The sequence below is a fragment of the Polypterus senegalus genome, chromosome 7 (assembly GCF_016835505.1).
Source record: "Polypterus senegalus isolate Bchr_013 chromosome 7, ASM1683550v1, whole genome shotgun sequence".
NCBI lineage: Eukaryota > Metazoa > Chordata > Cladistia > Polypteriformes > Polypteridae > Polypterus > Polypterus senegalus.
In genome coordinates this window covers 128,576,867-128,595,354 of record NC_053160.1, presented here as the reverse complement: position 1 = coordinate 128,595,354, position 18,488 = coordinate 128,576,867, and the positions used below count along the sequence as shown (strand labels likewise).

General features: G+C 40.4%; 1 protein-coding gene across 4 annotated transcripts in view; it reads right to left on the bottom strand.

Annotated features, from left to right (window-relative positions):
- Positions 1-18,488, bottom strand: part of xrcc4 (X-ray repair complementing defective repair in Chinese hamster cells 4) — a 442,595-nt gene that overhangs the window by 387,565 nt on the left and 36,542 nt on the right. For all 4 annotated transcript variants that reach the window (XM_039759286.1, XM_039759284.1, XM_039759287.1 and 1 more), the window contains exon 3: positions 16,863-17,053. In XM_039759286.1, the coding sequence (XP_039615220.1) occupies positions 16,863-17,053 (191 nt within the window). The remainder of the gene's footprint in view (positions 1-16,862; positions 17,054-18,488) is intronic.

The following is an 18,488-nucleotide window of genomic DNA, read 5'->3' as shown; positions in this document are numbered from 1 at the left end:
AGACCCCCGTGACCCTGTAGTTAGGAGATAGAGAGTTGGAAAATGGATGGATGGATGTTAAAAAAAGAAAAAGAACTTCTTATATCCCATAATACTGCCCACTGGTAGTGCACCACTTACACTGGGATGGCAATTTATAGAGCATTTGGCATTGTGCATTCTACTACAGTATGTAATCGACTGGTTCAGTTTTGAATGTAAATCAAGTAAAAATATATATTCCACATTGTGAAACAAAAGCAGCATCCTGGTCCAGTGTGCAGCATACATACAGTACATAAAAAGTAGTGTGTCACTATAAATGGTAATGAAAATCAGATTTTTGTTACGTTTACATATGGGTTATCTTGTATACAGTTGCAAGAAATAAGTATGAACCCTTTAGAATTACCTGGATTTGTGCATTCATTACTAACTGGTCTGGTCTTCAACCGGGTCACAGTTATAGAAAAGCACAATCTGACTAAACTAATAGCACATTAACAGTTGCACTTTTCAAGACTTTATTTAGCACACTGAGTAATTACTAGCTGAGACAAGTAACTGATCCCTTGATTTCAACAGTTTGTAGATCCTCCTTTAGCAGCAACAACCTCCACCAAACATTTCCTATAGCTGCTTATAAGACTTGTGCAAACATCAAGGATTATTTTTGGTCCATTGCTCTCTATAAATAATCTTCAGTTAATCAGTTTCTATGTTGTCTTGATTCCACAGTCCGCTTCAGGTCATGCCACACACATCTCAATCAGGTTAAGGTTAGGACTCTAACTTTGCAATTCCAATACACAAATCATCTTTTTCAGCCATCCTTGGTTGATTCACATATCTGCTTTGGGTTGTACCAATCCCTGGATAATACTATTAAAATTCCAGGTCTATTTGCATAGTCACGGGTATCTTCTGCATGTAAACTGTGCAAAAACCAGATAATATGTTTGACTGTACCAGGTATATGACCACCAGAAGCTCATCATTGGGCAAATATTTCTTGCTGGAGATTTGATTTGGTCTGTAAACTGACCTTACTGCTACCATAATTTGCCTATATACCTGAATTATATAGAAGTATAATAGAAATACTGTACTGAAGTATTTTTACATATACAGATGAACACTTATTTTTGCAACTCAATAAATACATTGAGTTAACAATAAACAAGATAAAGGAACCTTACAGTCCATAAACTATTTCTTAAAATAAGTAAATGAGTAATGTGACAATGTTACTGTATAGTTAATGACTAATTGAACGTGACAGCTAAAATTCGCATATATCTATAATAAGCCAGGGTCTTTTTTATTTCTTTCAGATTTAAAGAACTGAAAACAAATGTTTGCAGTATTTTCCCAGTAGAAGAGATTTGTCTTTCCTACTTCCCAAATACAATGCAAAATTGCCTCATGGATGTTTTCACCAAAACATTAAGAGCTCTATGACTGTATGGTTACTTGTTCCACAAAGACAAAAAATAAGAGTGAAACCATCATCAACATTCCTTACCCAATAATAATGGTAAACATTAATGAACCAGGCACACTGCAGATGTTTTATTGCCTTACATTTACTTTCTTCAAGGTTAAGTTCAATTCAGTTCAATGTTAAAAGGCATTTTTCACAGAGAATAAGCTCAGAGCATTTATACATATCTAAAGTTAAAGCTGTGAAAAAGTATAAAACTAATAAAATTTTGCAAATATACACATTAGTAAAACACAGTAAATTTTAAAAAAGAGATCCATAAACATTGGTTAGCATGACTTTAATTGGGGTCTAACAAAGAACCCACATGACAAAATTCACAGTGTGATATGTTAAAAAAGAAAGAGAAACACAAAAACGTAAACAGCAAACTTGGAGAAAATAAACCTTAAAGAATGCACAGCACTTTAGAATAAGCAACGTCAAACAGTTTAGTCAAATTAGACCAAATAACTTTCACTTTCTGGCATCCTACAGTATCATATTCGATATCATACATATTAAAATCTAAAACTGTAGGATGATGGGATGGTGTGTTCCATGAAACTAACCTTACTTAAAGCTTCCAGACTTTATGATGTCCCATTTTATGACAAAGGTAGTAACAATAGCAACAGCCTTAATGACAGCAGGTGTCTATATAAATTAAAAACAATGAAAATAAATCATTTTATGCTCTATACTTCTTGTAAGGCAGCCTATAGTGTCACCATCACATAACATGTGCCGCTAACAAATATCCCACTGGGAACAAATAAATTTTGTTTGCTTATTCAATCGTTCATTCTATCTCCCTACCAGAGAAATCACTGTACTGTTTTTATAGTTACCACAATGAATGACAGCACACAACAGCATGACTCTAAATCATTTTATGTGGGCACAATGATGAATGGGAGGATAGCCTTTTCTTCTAAACCCATTTTTTAATCTGGCCTTCCAGTAATTAAAACATTACATAGTGATCTGAGGATTAATTTAGCTCTTTCACGTATAAATATATACGTGCCATTAATCCACTGCTTACTTTATGTTTTTAGGCTCCCAATCTTTGTGCATAGCGTATAGCATCATCCACACCTGCTTAAAGTGCCCGATTCTGCAGTCACCAGGGGTAGTGGAGGAAACAAGAAGGCCTACTAACTGTATCAACTGTGCGCAGTGGAGGGTGGGCAACCAGTTGGCCTAGGTTATTAATACACTAATACATTAATACAAAGCAGAAACTGATTTCCATCAGACTTAAGTATTTGATTTGAATCAAGAACTCCATATATATACTAAATCAACTGAAACTGCTATGGACTGTTGTATTTGCTTTTGTATCTTTTCATTAAATTTTAATAACATATAACTGCCTGTACTAATCTGTTCTTATGTTCACATGCCCAAATCAAATGTAAATATATATTGCATATATATTTATGTATATATATATGTAAATTATATCTGGTTGTTCTCTTGCCATCTTTATGTACAAGGCTTTAATTAGAAAACAAGATGAACCTGTTTCTGATAAGAGTGAATGTTTGTTTTACATTTTAGTGTTTATATTTTGTTTAAGGTTGGTTGTTTAAGGTTGGTTTTCCTTTAACTTAAAATTATTACAAACAGTCGTAATAGTAATTAATTATAATATCCAAGTAACTATGGTAACTATAGTATATCTTTATTGTTTTTGTTGATTAATCTGTGGAAAGCACCTTGAGTTGCATGTAAATGTATGATAATCTATAATAATAAAAGGCAAAGCCCTCACTGACTGACTGACTGACTCACTGACTCATCACTAATTCTCCAACTTCCCGTGTAGGTAGAAAGCTGAAATTTGGCAGGCTAATTCCTTACAGCTTACTTACAAAAGTTAAGCAGGTTTCATTTCGAAACAACATAAATAGAAGAACATACACAGGCATGGACCACAATAGAAGTAAAGTCCTGCAGTACTTCTTTGTATTCCTTGCTCTGCGCTCCAATAAACACATGTTATCGGCAATACACTAATAACCTAATTGTGCTCCTCACTTAGAATCTGGAACCAATGTAGAAAGCATTTTAAGATGGAGAAGCTTCTATCTGTGGCACCCCTGCAAGAGAACCGCCTCTTTCAACCTTCGCAAACATATGCAGTTTTTAATATCTGGAAAAAAATTGGAATTAACTTGCTTAGAGATCTTTATATAGACAACGTCTTTGCATTCTATGAAAAATTACATTCCAAATTTAACATTCCAGCTACGCATTTCTTTCACTATCTTCAAATCAGGAACTTTGTTAAACAGAACCTTCCAGATTGTCCTCATCTTGCACCCTCATCCACGCTGGAAAAAATATTGCTCAATCTCAAGGAATTAGACTCCATCTCTACAATATATGAAATCATTTTATAATCCCTTCCTTTCAAAGATCCAAGAGGACACTGGGAAAAAGATCTCTCAATTAATATATCAGAAAAGGAGTGGAAAGTAGCAATGCAGAGAAATCACTCGAGCTCCATATGCGCAAAGCATACAATTATACAACTCAAAATTATATATCGAGCACATCTGTCTCGACTAAAACTCTCCAAAATGTTTCCAGGGCATGATCCAACCTGCAAACGTTGCAACCAAGCCCCAGCCTCACTGGGTCACATGTTCTGGGCCTGCACCAAATTAACATTATTCTGGACAAAAATGTTTAATTACCTCTCAGACAGCCTTGGACTCACAATCCCTCCTAACCCATTAACAGCTGTGTTTGGGGTTCTTCCAGAGAGGCTTAAAGTGGAAAAGGACAAACAAATTGTGATTGCATTCACTACACTCTTGGAACGCAGACTTATTCTGATAAACTGGAAGAACCCAAACTCTCCTCTTTTAAGTCAGTGGGAAACCGATGTGTTATATTATTTGAAATTGGAAAAAATCAAATACTCAGAGGATCTTTTTTTCAAAACATGGCAGGATCTAATCAGTAATATTTTAAAATAAGTTTATAAAGTACAGAGAATTTATTAATTTAGGTATGTTTACAAGCCTTAAATTTTACGCCGTTTGGCTTGCTCTCTCTCTCAGGAGTGGGGATCGATCTGTTCTTAACATAATTCTTTTTTTTTTGTAAAAACTTGATTGGTATGTATGGATTGTAATAAAATTAATAAAAAAAATAAAAGAAGAAGAAGAAAATTAAACCTTTTTAAACTGAGGGAAAATATATCAATAATTATTTGTTAAGGATCTCTTTGTATACCACATTGTGAGTTCGGCCCTCCGGTTGTAATATGACCAAGCTGTGCGCTGAGCTTACTCTTAAGCATGCAAGTACAGTTGGCCATGTGAACAGTAGTCTTGTTTCAAATCTCACAGCTTGGATTGCTGCTGTCATAATCGGTTTGAGTTTCATGGTTTGTTTCAATTACAACAGTATTTGTAGGACTTGTGTTGAAGTGACATTCGGCATCGGTCAAGCGTTGTAAGTATACAACCAGTTTCTTCGATAACTTCACATCCAGCTTTTGAGAGTTTAAACATTAATAAACATCAAAGTGTCCACTACTGAAATCGTCACCTGTGAATCTAAGAGGTTTAAGAGGCATTGGCGGTTGTCCAAAGGTGTAAAATATTTGGCCATTTCGGTACACTTGAAAGTGACAACCGAACAATTCAGCGGCAGCCATCAACTCACATGCAAATGCATAGGTGAAGGGCTTAAGCATTTCACTCTTATAGTGCTCCTGTGTAGTATAATTATCTCCTGTGCCATCATCAGTCCACACCTTGAACCTGTCCCAGTCATTCAATATATAAGACACAATGTTTCTCCAGATATCAAGAGTGAGCCTGATATGGCTGTGCAATATGTAACAAAGGGAATGGAAAAGATAGGTGCCATCTCCGGGCATGGAAACCACTCGGTAAGTGACAGTTCTTTGATCGATGGTGATCACCTCGATAGACATGTTAATGCGGGTATGGTTGGAATGATAAAGGAAATGGGTACCTGAACAATGTAAATTAAGTCTAAAATACCTACACAATAACTGCAATCGTAATAAATGAACAATAAAACAGCGGAGAAGCCGTGGATTAAATAAAAAGGCTGTAGTTATCAGCAGGGAGACGTGAATCCCATGGCGAAGCAAGGATGGGAATGTAGAGATTGGAGCGACGGATGGCCTTATATAGGCAGGCAGCCAACAACGTGTGAGGTGTTGGGATGGGGGACCCAATGCCGCTTCACACGGTGACTGAGCTGCAGGCTATGAACGTATATATGTATGTAAGTAGGATTCAGTTAGCGTTGGGAACCCGCGTACCAAATTTCTTGAAGATGGGCCCATAAGTAACAAAGACTGTTGAAAAGTTCAATATGGCGGCCGACAGTGGCGTCATACCACCGAAATAAGTATGTACATTGGTTTTGGTTAGCGCAGTGAAGCGGCCTACCAAATTTCGTGAAGATGGGGCCATAAATAAGAAAGTTCAACATGGCGGACGTTGTCGACCATTATCGACCGTTACGTGTAGAATTTCGAAATGAAACCTGCTTAACTTTTGTAAGTAAGCTGTAAGGAATAAGCCTACCAAATTTCAGCCTTCTACCTGCACGGGAAGTTGGAGAATTAGTGATGAGTCAGTGAGTCAGTGAGTGAGTGAGTGAGGGCTTTGCCTTTTATTAGTGTGTGTATATATATATATATATATATATATACTAGCAGAATACCCGCACTTCGCAGCGGAGAAGTAGTGTGTTAAAGAAGTTATGAAAAAGAAAAACATTTTAAAAATAACGTAAGACGATTGTTAATGTAATTGTTTTGTCATTGATATGAGTGTTGTTGTCATATCTATTTATATATATATATTTATATATATATCTGAATATATATATATATATATATCTATACTAATAAAAGGCAAAGCCCTCACTCACTCACTCAGTCACTCATTCATCACTAATTCTCCAACTTCCCATGTAGGTAGAAGGCTGAAATTTGGCAGGCTTATTCCTTACAGCTTACTTACACAAGTTTGGCAGGTTTCATTTCGAAATTCTATGCATAAGGGTTATAACTGGAAGCTATTTTTCCCCATATAATGTAATGGAGTCTTGAGTTGGAGATGGCCGTGGGGGGCGGAGTTTCGTGTGACATCATCACGCCTCCTACGTAAGCACGTAGAGAACAAGGAAGAACTCCAAACAGCGATGAGCACAAAACGCCATTTCACAATTGAGAAGGCAGAAAAACATTATGAAGCAAATGATGCATACAAGCATATTCATAAGTACAGCTACTGCGGAAACAAAGCACGGCGTGAACCGTAAGTTTATATTAAATTAAGTTCATAGACAGGCTGCCACTAGCGTTTGTAATTTAGTGCCTGCCCATATAAGGCCGTCCATCAGCGGCAATCCAATACAAACACTGCCGGTAAATATTCACGTGTGAAGGACTGTGCTTATGCAGAGGAAGATGAGATGGTCAGGGTGGTGTTTGGCACAAACTCATTGAAACTGCGAGAGAAACTTAAGTGCCGGGTCTTAGCTGACATTACACGAGATGGCACCAGTACAGCTGGGAACCTTCGATGCAAGAACACCAAGCGGCTCACGTGAACTGACGCAGTGCACAGACAAAAAGCAACAGTTCCAAAGAGTGCTGAACAAAAACCGAATTACACAATTGAGAAGGCAGCAAAAAAATATGAAGCGTCTTATACATACAATCATATTCATAAGTGCAGCTACTGCGGAAACAAAGCACACGGTGGAAAAAGTGAATGTCCTGCTAAAGGAAGACAGCGAGAAAAAAAACCCGTGTATGCAGTTTGTCACATCACAGATAAAAAGGAAGACGAGTTGTTTATTGATGCAGTAAGGAACTAATTGATGAATGAAACCTCTTATCTTTACAATGATTGACAAACACGGAATGTAACTTGAACACATCCTACAAATACGAGCCTGATTGAAAGAAATAATGATAATCAAATCCTTGATGACAGCAACATTCAATAACACTCACAAAACAATTACTGTATATTGACAATCATGTTACGTTATTTTTAAAATGTTCCCTTTTCTTTTTCATAACTTGAACACATCCTACAAATACGAGCCTGATTGAAAGAAATAATGATAATCAAATCCTTGATGACAGCAACATTCAATAACACTCACAAAACAATTACTGTATATTGACAATCATGTTACGTTATTTTTAAAATGTTCCCTTTTCTTTTTCATAACTTCTACTTCTCCACTGCGGTACACGGGTATATATATATAAATGTATATATATACCCCGATCTACAATACATACTTTAGCATAGACAAGCCACACGCTGTGGCGCAATTGTAGAGTCTTCGCCTCTAACGCCGACATTCGAGGTTCTATTCCCGAGAGGAGATGTACTGACTATGTACGCGCGCTACCCGATTCATTTTACCTTCGCATCTCCTTGGTTTGGGACGTATGAAAAAATATTAGGTTAACGCAGAATCATGTTACATTATTTTTAAAATTTTCCCTTTCTTAGCACAAGCACAGCTGAGAAGCTTCGATGCATGTACTCCATAACGCGTTAAAAAATAACGCATTTAATCACACTTTCAATTCCAAGCAAACGGGAACTTTTGTCAATGCATGATTTCCTGGTACATCCATTACACTGATGCACACATCACAGCTACAAAAATGTTACAGTCGGAATAAAGCGTTCCTACGACTGATCATTTCGACTACCCAAGCGAAGCCTTGATAAAAGCGTGGTTTTGTGCACACTGAAAAGCAAGCAAAATTAGATGCATTACAGAATGCGGACTTTGTGGCTCTTACTGGGGATCATTGGACTTCCGTGACCGTTAGTAATTCTAAATACATCTAATTACAAAATGCTCAATGATCACACTGTTTTAGCCTAATGTACAAAATAATTTTGGCTAATGTTACTAAGAGTTTAAAGAGTAAGCTGGTCAAATTACCTTTTATGTTTCTGACTTATTTTTTTAAGAAGAAAAACTGCACTTTATGGTGAAATTTTGGTTATTATTATTTAAAGACAATACTATTCTGAAAATGTACTTAAAGTACTTAAACTACCACTTTATTTTTAAGTCTGCCCAATTTTAACCAGGGATGATATTTTTGTTTCTGTTTTGAATTCAAATGCAGTTTAAAAGCTTTTTTCAGAAATTAAAACAGCTTCAGTTTACAATATTCATGTCCATGTCTATTATTTGATTCTGTCGCCCACTAAAACCGTTTTAAAAAAAAAAAAAAACATTTGCGATTTGGGGCAAATTTACGTGTGCGATTACATACGATTAATCAAGATTAATTCTTACACAGCCTGTAATTAATTTGATTAATTTTTTTAATCGACTCCCACCCCTAATATATATATATATATATGTAGATATATATATGTAGATTTGTATATATATGTGTATATACAGTATATATGTAGATATGTATATGTTGTATATACAGTATGTATATATGTGTGTGTGTATATATACAGTATGTGTATATATATATGTATATATATGTTTATATATGTGTCTGTGTGTGTATATATATATATATATATATATATATATATATATGCCAGCAACACTCATGACAATGACAAAACAATTATATTATAAATCATGTTACGTTATTATTAAAATGTTTCCTTTTCTTTTTACTTCTCGCTGCCAATCGCAGGTATTTTGCTATATATATATATATATATATATATATATATATATATATATATATAATATAAATAGATAGATATGACAACAACACTCATATCAATGACAAAACAATTACATTAACAATCATGTTACGTTATTTTTAAAATGTTTGCTTATCTTTTCATAACTTCTTTAACACACTACTTCTCCGCTAAGCGCTGGTATTCTGCTATACATATATATATATATATATATATACACATATATATATATATATATATATATATATATATATATATATATATATGCCAGCAACACTCATGACAATGACAAAACAATTACATTGTCAATCATGTTACGTTATTATTAAAATGTTTCCTTTTCTTTTTACTTCTCCTGCCAATCGCAGGTATTTTGCTATATATATATATATATATATATATATATATATATATATATATATATATATATATATATATATATATATATATATATAGATACTGTAGATAGATATATATATATATATATATATATAGATAGATAGATAGATATGAGAACAACACTCATATCAATGACAAAAAAGTTACATTAACAATCATTTAACGTTATTTTTAAAATTTTTCCTTTTCTTTTTCGTACCTTCTTTAACACAATACTTCTCCGCTGCGAATCGCGGGTATTCTGCTAGTATATATATATATATCAAAATACCTGCGATTGGCAGCAGAGAAGTAAAAAGAAAAGGAAACATTTTAATAATAACGTATATATATTGGAGCCACGGGTCGAGGGCATGGAAGCCCTACCCTGTAGGGGCCCGTGGTTACCGCCAGGCGGCGCCCCGATGCCGGTTGATCCCATGCAGTCGCCGGCCGGAGCTGGAGCCCGGCCGGGACGCCTTGGAGGACGTGAGGAGGGCGAGTGCCTCCTTCAGACAGAGTGGGGGCGTCCGTCCTGGTTAAGCAGGGGGCCTCGGGTACAGGGCATGGAAGCCCAGCCCTGCAGGGACCCGTGGCCACCGCCAGGCGGCGCCCCAGTACCTAATTATCCCGGGAGCCCGACACCTCCGCCACACGAGGAAGTGCTGGGGGGAAGACTTATTGTGGCGACCGGAGAGCTGCCGGGAGGACAGCCGGCACTTCCGCCACACTGGGGCGTGGCCAAGGAGTGGATGCCGGAAACACCTGGTGCTCATCCGGGAGCACTATATAAGGGGCCGCCTCCCTTCAGTCTGGAGCGGAAGTCGGGTGGAAGAGGACGGAGCTAGCGGGAGGACTGGAGGCGGCCAGAGAAAAAGAGAGAAAGAGGCATTGTAAGGCCTGGAAAGAGAGACAGAGGCGTTGTAAGGCCTAGAGTCGTTGAATCGGTGCAAGAGGCACTGGGGAGTTGACCTCGGGACAATCTGTAAATAGTGTAAATAAAACAAGTGTGTGGTGAGCAATAACGATGTCTGTCTGCCTGTGTCCTGGGTCAAGTTCACAATGGCGCCCAACGTGGGGCCATCCGTCTGGTGCAAGACGGGGGCCCCATAACGATAAATATTTTGTGAATAACCCGGCACAGCAGGGGACTCCACACGATTGTTGCAGGTGTGGCCCGTGCAAAACCCCGCGGGTGCGTTTTGCTCCGGAAACCGCCGCCCGGACCGCAGCATGGATATCCCCGGGTGCGGAGGAGGAATAGACATCGCCGGAGCGCAGCGGGCTCCGAAAGTCGCGCTGTCGACACGGACAGCCAGGCCGGCGTGGCGACGCAAAAGGCCACACCGAGGTGGGGGCCTCGGCAAGACGGGATCCGGGAGGTGAGTACCCTGCCCTGCAATAGTCGGCCCTTCGGGGTCGGTCATACCTTGTTTTCCACAGGGAGGGACAGACCGGATCCGCGTCTGTGGCAGGAGCGCGCTGGGCCACGGGCTGTCGGCAGTGCGGCTACGGAAGCAGCAAAGGAGGCTGCGGAATCGGAGCCGCTGCGGCTCGAGGAATCGCTGCAGCTACAACGCGGTGAGGAGGCACGCCTCCGCACTCCAGCGCAGGGAGACAAGATGGCGCGGGCCGGTGGTCCCGCCGCTGACAGGCACGGGATTGGCCGGTGTGTCTTGCGTGCCCGCCGATGATTGGATAGAGGCGGGTCCAAGGAATGCCAGTCCCGTGCGGAGAAGAGACCCGATTGGGCCAGGAGGAGTGGCCCACAGGAGGCAGGCGTCGAGTGCAGCTGATCGACAGGTAGGCTCACGGCGCCTGTCTCTTTGTTCCACCAGCTGCTCGGCGCTGTCGGGGAATCCTCGCCCGCCGAGTCGCCTATGATGCAGATGCTGAGTGCTATCGCCGCCAGTTGGAGGAGCTGATGGGGAAGGCGGTCGCGCCGGGAGAGACGCCGGGTGAGACGGAGGATCGGCGGGCGCTGGAACCGGAGGCCGGCGGAGCACTGCGGGGTTGGGGAGTGTTGCCGGCCCCGTAAAGCAAGTAGGGGTTCGCGAACATGGCGTGACCGTTACGGGAAGACCGCTCCAAGTAGGCAACTTCCCAACAGCGGACGCTGTGGTGCAGATGGCTGGCGCAGGCGAGGAGGTCGCATACGCAGGGGCTGGTGGGATCAGGGCTGCAAAGTGCCCCGGGTCCTAGCGCCCTGCGCTCCAAGCCCGCAGCTGTTTCCCGTCGCTCTGCAGGGACCGAGACGGGCTGGGTTTGAGCTATTGCCATGCCCAGACCCAGACCGTCAACGCGCCCAAGAAGAGAGGGAGGAACCGAGGGGTGAATGCCGGTTCCTCGGACAGGGGAGGACGCTGCGCTGGGTGCGCGGGTCCGGGAAAAGGCCGCCTCTGTGCGGGCAGAGGAAGTCCCCTGGGCGGCTGGGCGAGCTGCCTGTGAGAGCGGTGCCGCGGACGAGCGGCCGGGCACGGAACCAGCGGCGGAGGACTTCAGCAGGCAAGTCGGGGGCTGTCGGAAGGGGGCGGGAGCACTGCGGGGACGGAGACCGGCAGGGCGCTCGGGATGAGTGTCCTGGCAGTGCTTCTGGCCCTCTTTTTTCTTTTTCCACAGGTCCGAAGCCCCGACGAGCGCTGAGGACGACGCCGCCAGGGACCTGCCCTCCTGAAACGGGCCGCTCTGCGGGAGAGCTCCACGCCCGAGGCCAATGGTGACCCAGCTGGGGACAACTGGGGCGAGAGCGGCGCAGGCCGGAGGGGCACGTTTGCGCCGGCGGGGGTGCGAAGAAAGATGTCCCAGGGTGCCGTGATGGACCCTGGGGACATAGTAGGACCCTCTCCGGGCGTGCTGCCCTTTCGGTTGTGCCGCTCGACCCACGTGTCCTCGCTAGCGGTGGGCACTGTGGCCCCCGGCAGGGGCTGGAGCCCGGCCGGGACGCCCAGGAGGACGTGAGGAGGGCTTGTGCCTCCTCCAGACCGCGAGGGGGCATCCGTCCTGGTTTTGTTGGGAGCCACGGGTCGAGGGCATGGAAGCCCTACCCTGTAGGGGCCCGTGGTTACCGCCAGGCGGCGCCCCGATGCCGGTTGATCCCATGCAGTCGCCGCCGGAGCTGGAGCCCGCCGGGACGCTTGAGGACGTGAGGAGGGCGAGTGCCTCCTCCAGACAGAGTGGGGGCGTCCGTCCTGGTTAAGCAGGGGGCCTCGGGTACAGGGCATGGAAGCCCAGCCCTGCAGGGACCCGTGGCCACCGCCAGGCGGCGCCCAGTACCTAATTATCCCGGGAGCCCGACACTTCCGCCACACCAGGAAGTGCTGGGGGGAAGACTTATTGTGGCGACATGAGAGCTGCCGGGAGGACAGCCGGCACTTCCGCCACGCTGGGGCGTGGCCAAGGAGTGGATGCCGGAAACACCTGGTGCTCATCCGGGAGCACTATATAAGGGCCTCCCTTCAGTCTGGAGCGGAAGTCGGGTGGAAGAGGACGGAGCTAGCGGGAGGACTGGAGGCTGCCAGAGAAAAGAGAGAAAGAGGCATTGTAAGGCCTGGAAAGAGAGACAGAGGCGTTGTAAGGCCTAGAGTCGTTGAATCGGTGCAAGAGGCACTGGGGAGTTGACCTCGGGACAATCTGTAAATAGTGTAAATAAAACAAGTGTGTGGTGAGCAATAACGATGTCTGTCTGCCTGTGTCCTGGGTCAAGTTCACAAGTTCACACAGTATATATATATATATATATATATATATACACACACAGTGTATATATATATATATATATATATATATATATATATATATATATATATATATATATATACACACACACACAGTATATATATATATATATATGTATGTGTGTGTGTGTGTGTGTGTGTGTGTGTGTGCGTGTGTGTGTATATGACAGCAGCAATCCAAGCTGTGAGAAAACAGTAAAAAGGAGGCGTGTCAGACGTCGTGGTACATTTTCTGATGCAGCTACCGAAAACAACTTTGACGCTGTCGCAAATACACAAAACAATTACTTTGACAATCATGTTACATTATTTTTAAAATGTTTCCTTTTCTTTCTCTTTCCTTTCTTTAACACACTACTTCTCCGCTGCCAAGCGCGGGTATTCTGCTAGTATATATATATATATATATATATAGCAAAATACCTGCGATTGGCAGCGAAGAAGTAAAAAGAAAAGGAAACATTTTAATAATAACCTAACATGATTGACAATGTAATTGTTTTGTCATTGTCATGAGTGTTGCTGGTATATATATATATATATATATATATATATATATATATACACACACACACACACACACACACACAGACACATATATAAACATATATATATACATATAAACATATATATAAACATATATATATATATATATATATATATATACACATACTGTATATATACATACACACATATATACATACTGTATATACAACATATACATATCTACATATATACTGTATATACACATATATATACAAATCTACATATATATATCTACATATATATATATATATATTAGGTGGGACTCGATTAAAAAATTAATCCAATTAATTAGAGGCTGTGTAAGAATTAATCTTGATTAATCGTATGTAATCGACACGTAAATTTGCCCCAAATCGCAAATGTTTTTTTTTTTAATTTAAAACGGTTTTAGTGGGCTTACAGAATCAAATAATAGACATGGACATGAATATTGTAAACTGAAGCTGTTTTAATTTCTGAAAAAAGCTTTAAACTGCATTTGAATTCAAAACAGAAACAAAAATATCATCCCTGGTTAAAATTGGGCAGACTTAAAAATAAAGTGGTAGTTTAAGTACTTTAAGTACATTTTCAGAATAGTATTGTCTTTAAATAATAATAACCAAAATTTCAACATAAAGTGCAGTTTTTCTTCTTAAAAAATAAGTCAGAAACATAAAAGGTAATTTGACCAGCTTACTCTTTAAACTCTGAGTAACATTAGCCAAAATTATTTTGTACATTAGGCTAAAACAGTGTGATCATTGAACATTTTGTAATTAGATGTATTTAGAATTACTAACGGTCACCGAAGTCCAATGATCCCCAGTAAGAGCCACAAAGTCCGCTTCTGTAATGCATCTAATTTTGCTTGCTTTTCAGTGTGCACAAAACCATGCTTTTATCAAGGCTTCGCCGGTAGTCGAAATGATCAGTCGAGGAACGCGCTTTATTCCGACTCTAACATTTTTGTAGCTGTGATGTGTGCATCAGTGTAATGGATGTACCAGGAAATCATGCATTGACAAAAGTTCCCGCTTGCTTGGAATTGAAAGTGTGATTAAATGCTATTTTTAACGCTTATGGAGTACATGCATCAAGCTTCTCAGCTGTGCTTGTGCTAAGAAAGGGAAAATTTTAAAAATAACGTAACATGATTCTGCTAACCTAATATTTTTTCATACGCCCCAAACCAAGGAGATGCGAAGGTAAAATGAATCGGTAGCGCTGACATAGTCAGTACATCCCTCTCGAATCAACCTCAATGTCGGCGTTAGAGGCTTAAGACTCTACAATTAGCCACAGCGTGGCTTGTCTATGCTAAAGTATGTATTGTAGATCGGGTATATATATACATTTATATATATATACCCGTATCGCAGTGGAGAAGTAGAAGTTATGAAAAGAAAAGGGAACATTTTAAAAATAACGTAACATGATTGTCAATATACAGTAATTGTTTTGTGAGTGTTATTGAATGTTGCTGTCATCAAGGATTTGATTATCATTATTTCTTTCAATCAGGCTCGTATTTGTAGGATGTGTTCAAGTTACATTCCGTGTTTGTCAATCGCTGTAAAGATAAGAGGTTTCATTCATCGATTAGTTCCTTACTGCATCAATAAACAGCTCGCCTTCCTTTTATCTGTGATGTGACAAACTGCATGCACGGGTTTTTTTACACTGTCTTCCTTTAGCAGGACATTCACTTTTTCCACCGGTGCTTTGTTTCCGCAGTAGCTGCACTTATGAATATGATTGTATGTATAAGACGCCTCATATTTTTTGCTGCCTTCTCAATTGTGTAATTCGGTTTTGTTCAGCACTCTTTGGAACTGTTGCTTTTGTCTGTGCACTGCGCCAGTTCACGGAGCCGCTTGGTGTTCTTGCATCAAGGTTCCCAGCTGTACTGGTGCCATCTCGTAATGTCAGCTAAGACCCGCACTTAAAAGTTTCTCTCGCAGTTTCAATGAGTTTGTGCCAAACACCACCCTGACCATCTCATCTTCCTCTGCATAAGCACAGTCCTTCACCCGTGAACATTTACCGCAGTGTTTGTATTGGATTGCCGCTGATGGACGGCCTTATATGGGCAGGCACTAAATTACAAACGCTAGTGGCAGCCTGTCTATGAACTTAATTTAATATAAACTTACGGTTCACGCTGCTTTGTTTCCGCAGTAGCTGTACTTATGAATATGCTTGTATGCATCATTTGCTTCATAATGTTTTTCTGCCTTCTCAATTGTGAAATGGCGCTTTGTGCTCATCGCTGTTTGGAGTTCTTCCTTGTTCTCTACGCACTTACGTAGGAGGCGTGATGATGTCACACTAAACTCCCCCCACGCCATCTCCAACTCAAGACTCCATTACATTATATGGGGAAAAATAGCTTCCAGTTATGACCCTTGCGTAGAATTTCGAAATGAAACCTGCCCAACTTTTGTAAGTAAGCTGTAAGGAATAAGCCTGCCAAATTTCAGCCTTCTACCTACACGGAAGTTGGAGAATTAGTGATGAGTGAGTGAGTGAGTGAGGGCTTTGCCTTTTTTATTAGTATATATATATATATATATATATATATATATATATATATATATAAACTTCATTAGAAAACCAAAATGTTATTAACTTAAAAAATATAAAACCAAATTCAATGCTGTTTGGAAGACATACTGATATTCTGCACAAACTGAAAAACTCAAAGCAATCGGTAACATGGATCACAAGATTTTAATATGTCATTTAGGCACCTCCAAACAAGTGGGTGACGGGTCAATCAGAAGGCTAAGACCTTACAGGGCATTTTTTTGAGCAACGCGATCTGCAATTTTGAAGGTTGTTGACTTCTTAGATACTTATGTATTAATTAATAATCACACTTCTTCACTCAGAGAGACAGATAGCTCATTATTTGACCCAAAAGTAGAAATTTCCGAGGGACAAATAATGACCTATCTCAGACAGAAGAAAATAAAATTTTACAGTTAAGTATATTATAGCCAAAACTGAAAATACTGATACAATTAGACTTACCGAGACATCTTTCAGCACTTTTTCATAAGAAAAAACAATCATGGATTCATCTTCCATATTGCAAGACAGATCGAAACTGTATTTCCCTGACTGTTTTAGATCAGTAGTCAGAGCTTCAGTGAGTTCTTGTATGTATTGTTCCATTTTCATTTCCATGTCTCGGACTTCTTGGAAGATCAAGTCTTTGTATACTACAGATGAAAACAAATGTTAAAAAAATTAGACCAAATTTAATAAAATTAAAATATTAAAGATATTTCTAAGTTTATATTATGGAAATATAATTAAGAAAATAATGACTTAATCACTACTTAACCATGTGACTTTTGACATTTGAGCAACCCCAGAAACAGAACGTTGTAACCAAACTGTAACAAACAGTATTTAACACTAGAAGGCAGAATCACTACAATATGGAGTAGGATCACTGTCAAAAATAACTCGTAATAATTCAAATCAAATTTACATTTCACACGTGTCAATTACGCTTGTGTTTCTGAAAGTTATGCTTGCTTCTTAAAATTACGCTTGGAAAATTATGAGTAAAATTCTCAGCCATGAACAAACTGTCAAAAATACGTCTTTGAACCCACAAGGCATTCTCTATCGGAGATGAAAAAAAAAAGATTTTTGTTACTACGCATATGCCATAAAAGTTGGACTATGGAGTTATTTTTGACAGCGATTGTACTTCAAACCATGCCCCCTTACGGGGGCGCCAAAGGAAAAAATGCAAAAAACAAAATTAAACTGACACAATGAAATTAAACAATGCCATCCATCCATCCATTTTCTAACCCGCTGAATCCGAACACAGGGTCACGGGGGTCTGCTGGAGCCAAACCGAGCCAACACAGGGCACAAGGCAGGAACCAATCCTGGGCAGGGTGCCAACCCACCGCAGGACACACACACAAACACATCCACACACCAAGCACACACTAGGGCCAAATTAGTATCGCTAATCCACCTAACCTGCATGTCCTTTGTAATGTGGGAAGAAACCGGAGCGCCCAAAGGAAACCCACGCAGACATGGGGAGAACATGCAAACTCCACGCACAGAGGACCCGGGAAGCGAACCCAGGTCTCCTAACTGCAAGGTAGCAGCACTACCACTGCGCCACCGTGCCGCCCCTAAATTAAACAATGACAACATGCAATTAATAATAAAAACTGAGAGCATGAAATTAAAGGCGATGCTTTTTAAACTTAACAAAACGTCTTATCCAAGTGTTGAGGTGTTTTTTAAACATGTATAGGAGAGTGAAATGTTGCGGAAGACTCCAAACCTTTGTATTTCGGTACTCTTGGTCATATACAGTATTTGGGGTTGGGGAGGAAGGCATGAAATTATGATTCCCAACCTTGGAGGATATGAATATATACAAAACTATAAAACAGATATAAAGATCGGGGGCTTTGCATAATATAAACTTCTGAGTTTTTTAAACGGTCACGATTTTGCTGCGGAAGTACTGAGTTGGATTAACGACTGATTGCAGAGAATGTTATGCCCTTATAATGGAATATTTAGGACAAAAATAAATAAGCAAAATAAATCAAAAACTGTGAAATATGACAATAAATACAGAATTACATAATAACATTAAATATAGGAGTTTGC